Source organism: Etheostoma spectabile, chromosome 7 (genome assembly GCF_008692095.1).
Source record: "Etheostoma spectabile isolate EspeVRDwgs_2016 chromosome 7, UIUC_Espe_1.0, whole genome shotgun sequence".
NCBI lineage: Eukaryota > Metazoa > Chordata > Actinopteri > Perciformes > Percidae > Etheostoma > Etheostoma spectabile.
The window spans coordinates 7,167,200-7,171,428 of NC_045739.1; the positions used below are offsets into that span (position 1 = coordinate 7,167,200).

General features: G+C 40.9%; 1 protein-coding gene across 2 annotated transcripts in view; it reads right to left on the reverse strand.

Annotated features, from left to right (window-relative positions):
- b4galt5 (UDP-Gal:betaGlcNAc beta 1,4- galactosyltransferase, polypeptide 5) overlaps nt 1-3,475 on the reverse strand; it is a 27,579-nt gene extending 24,104 nt beyond the window's left edge. Inside the window, exon 1 of one of the 2 annotated variants that reach the window (XM_032520933.1) lies at nt 2,933-3,475. In XM_032520933.1, the coding sequence (XP_032376824.1) occupies nt 2,933-3,038 (106 nt within the window). In that variant the 5' untranslated portion in view covers nt 3,039-3,475. The remainder of the gene's footprint in view (nt 1-2,932) is intronic. The other variant, XM_032520932.1, reaches the window with a different exon arrangement.
- Nucleotides 3,476-4,229: the final 754 nt, after the last annotated feature.

Genomic DNA, 4,229 nt, shown 5'->3' on the forward strand with positions numbered 1-4,229 from the left:
GATGACCAACACAAAAACAATTGCTAATAAAGCCGCAAGCTGCGATTCCAAGCTCAAATCTTGATTTGAGTCATTCCACGTCTAGTTATTGTGCATTTAAAGCACCCCCGATTGGGTTCATATTTCCATGGAAGCACATGCACACCATTTCCAGTTATTCCCCCAAGTTTCATGTTTCTAGCTCATTTCAGCTCACAGGAATTTGAGCCGGCGCAGCAGATAACAAATAATAATAATAATAATAATAATAATAATAATAATAACAACAAACATAGAAGTGTTCTACCGCTTTGTGGTTTGAACCCTAAAAATAAAAAAAGTATTGCGTTAGTGTATTCCTGCTGCTAGAGCTCCACCAGGCACCCTAAGTGTAAAAGACTAAACTGTAGCTTCTAGTAACAGCAGCTTAGGCTGCCTTGCTCCTGGTTACCATCTATAATTAATGGCCTGTTGCTGCTGGTCCTTGTCCGGTTTCTGAACAAACCCCCATTACACCACGTGGCCATTACAGCCCTACAACAGTCAACACCCAGGAGGTTAGATACGGCCAAAAGCAGCTCTCAGACAGTTACCAGACACCATCAATACTTGAGCTGGAAAAAGTGAACAAATGATTGAAGGATTATTTTTCCCCATGGTTGCTCAACAATTTATCTGTTTATTTGTTTCACATTTAGATTATGTTGTAGATGTTATTGGGATTTACACAGGCTACTCCAGTCAGTAAAGTGTCCTCCACATGAGAATTGATTCAGCTATTGATCAAGTTGTCCACAGCAGGTAAAAAGCGTGAATGGATCAATACCCATTTCGATGTGTAAGTAGGACCAGGTCTCTCTTTGATGTATTAGAAAGGCTACACATGATATAAACACTATTTCACTCATACAGTCACTTTCTACTCCAATAATGACTGGCTTTCATGTTTGGCAGTGAAAAGTCATTACTTATTGATTGTAAATGTGTTCAGTTGGAAATGAAAATGTTTTTTTTGACTTTCTTGTGTAAACTCTAACATTGGTCTATCTAAGGCTGGGTACCGAATTCAATACTTTTTAGGCACCGACTAAATTGCCTCTAAAGTATAGAGTATTGAAAACTGCCTTGTCACTCAATAACCAATTTTCAAATAAATCTCATCAGCGACAGGGAGCCAATAAGCATGCAGCATGTTGCTACCAAGATATAATAATGCTCATGATTGGCTGTCTAAAGTTACACCCCGCAGAGGTAGGCAGAAAAAACTCTACATTACACACAGAGAAGGGACTCCTGTAGCATGAGCTGCAAAACAATTGTGTTGTAATGTTGTAATTTTGTTTTGATTTATAAAATTGGTATTGAAAGAAGTATCGTTTAAGAACCTGTATTTAAGTCACGCTATTTGCTAACAATCCCAGCCCTGGGTCATTGTATTAGGGCTCAAATAACTTCAGTACACAATGTTTCAAAGAAGTCCAACCTTGCTAAGCATGCCTGTTCAGCAAGCACAACAGGATATCCAACTAACTGGGGCTTAAGCAATAAGGCAAGTTCCAAAATTCCAACTGCACTTTGTCAAATATTTCCTCGTGAACTTTTCCCCAAAAAGAAGTATACTGTATAGGCAACCATGTAGTTGCTGCTCACTTGCAGATTCATGAGTGTTAACAATTATAAAAGTTTTGGGTGGCCAGATAGCTCAGTTGGTAAAGCGGGCGTCCACATATAGAGGTTTACTCCTCAACGCAGCGGGCCCGGGTTCGGCTCCAACTTGTGGCCCGTTGCTGCTTGTCTGTCTATCTCTCCCATTACAATCCATTATGTGTTAACATTAGCTGAGAAGGTTGAGCTACAATAAAGTGACAACGGAGGCTCAGGACGAGTGGTTGTCTGCCAATCGGAAGGTTGGTGGTTCGATCACTGGCAAATCGAAGTGTCCTTGTCCATTGGAGTGTAAATGTGTGTGAGTGTTTATCTGATGTCCTTGTACGCCAGCCTTGGCCAGTGTATGAATGTGTGTGAATGGTTCCTGTACTATGTGAAAGCTGTCATTGAGACAAGAAAAGCACTATATAAGAACAGTCCACTATACAAATGTTTGGACATCAAATGGGTGATACTGGCCCATAAAATAGTAGCCTACTAAAACAGGAAAAATAGCATGCATGTGAATCTATGTATCGAAGCTGACAGGATGAGTTGACAATGGCCTCAGCTAGCAGGTGTCAAGAAAAAAAATAGATAGACTGAGGTTACACACGTGTCCACACATTCATTCACTGAAAGCGACAAAGAGTGATAGAATAAAACAGAAGGGCGGGATGATGTGACACATGAATATAATAATGATAGCAGAAATTCAGAACATTCAATATTACACAATTGCATGTGACTTACAGACAGCAAATTATGTAAGAATGTATTGGTTTATCAGTGCTATGTTAAGATTAACTTCACAAATGTAATTTAGGCCTATGAATCCATGACTCACAACGTGACCTTTGCTCCGCCAAAAACAGTCAGTCAGAATGAGAAAGGCAAAGTAGGCTACACATGATTAAACTTTGGCTATTCTATGGATGCCAACAATAAACCCAAAATCAAAGCCAAAAGCCATCTTTTGCCTGTGGCCCCAGTCACTACTATACACATGATAATCATAGTTGTTAGGCCTGCTAACATCAGCATGAATAGCAGCCATGATGCTCATCAGTAGCACTATTATTATCATGGTCAGGTACATGGATATTATAGGATCGAGTTCCAGCATCCAGCTGAGTCTCATCATCGATTGGGAGAGATCCAGGCTCAGCAGAGGAGCATGGCCATTTCGCCTGTCCACACTCCCAAGCCGAGCTGTCACACATGACCTAACAGCCCATGCAAGCAAAATCACCTTACCATAACGTCTAATTATTTCAAATACAATCTTCAATATGTTTTCACTTACCGATTCCGGGCGCGGAGTAGATGAAATACAAGGCGGAGGTGGACAGTGAAAAAAGGAATAAAAGCCCAAGGAATGACCTTCTCCGGAAACGCAAATGTGTCGGCATTATACAGGCAACGCAAGCACACACAGGCACGTTAAATTCAACAACGATAGACCAGCTCTGATGTGTCCAGATGCCAAAGACAGTGGTCGGCGGACCGCCTGGATTAAACGAGCCGAGTGGAGTGGCTTGTCTGCGGCAACGATGAGGAGCCAGGCGACGAGGAAGTCAGTCTATCCGCGGCAGGCAGTCAGCGCAGGAGAGGACCTGTATTTAATTAAGACATTCAAATTCCATTCCTGAGAGGAGGTTTCGCTTTTAGTTGCGGGTATGTCCGATGGCGAAACGGCTGATGATAACGCAGTTTAGCCTGGCCTGGAATTTTCAGTGAGGGACCATCATTTGTCTCACACACTACGTGGGCGATGGTGTGTGACCGCTCCTGCGCTTTGCCTGCCCGCCTACCAGCCCTATGAATGGGACTGCCTCTCCGCAAAATGAGCAATAGCTACCTAAAGTGGGCGTTAACGGTACCCAACACAACAACGTGCCCACGACGTAACCTGGCGACCAACCATTCGAACGAACATAATATGACACTTTGATGCTATGGCATATTGTTTTAAGCTAGTGCAATACTATTTCAGACTATAACAGGATAAATGGGTCTGATGATGGGACTAATCAAAGCACCAATGTAACTATTGCCAGCTCAGTAATCTGCAGTTCACTCTGAAACAAAATGCAAGTAGCCTATGTATTCCTGTGCGCTTTGCCATCGGAGTGTATTTGATTTGACAGTGTGTGAATGTGTGTGAATGCATGGTGCGTTCCTGTAGGAGACTTTATTGATCCAGTGGTGAAATTCACAAGCTGCCAAGTCAAACGGAAGTACTTTTGCCTTTGTTTTAATGAAAGTAACTCAAAAGTATTGTAACGCATGACAATTCAGTGAGAGTAATACTGTAATATAGTTACTCTCAAATGGCAGTAACTAAACTATAATGTTTTTTGTTTGAATGACTTTCAATTTTGGAAGATTTGTGTTGAGAAGTAGCCTACATGGCCTTATTTATCTGTCATTTTAATTATATATGTATGTATGCATGAATGTATTTATATAAATATTTATTTTAATGTTTTTTTTACATGTTCAAATAAACTAAACTAAACTAAAAAACAAACAAACAAAAAATGTACATTTTGGAAGTAACTTGTCCCCAACACTGCAAAAGTGTAGATGTCCTATAGTAT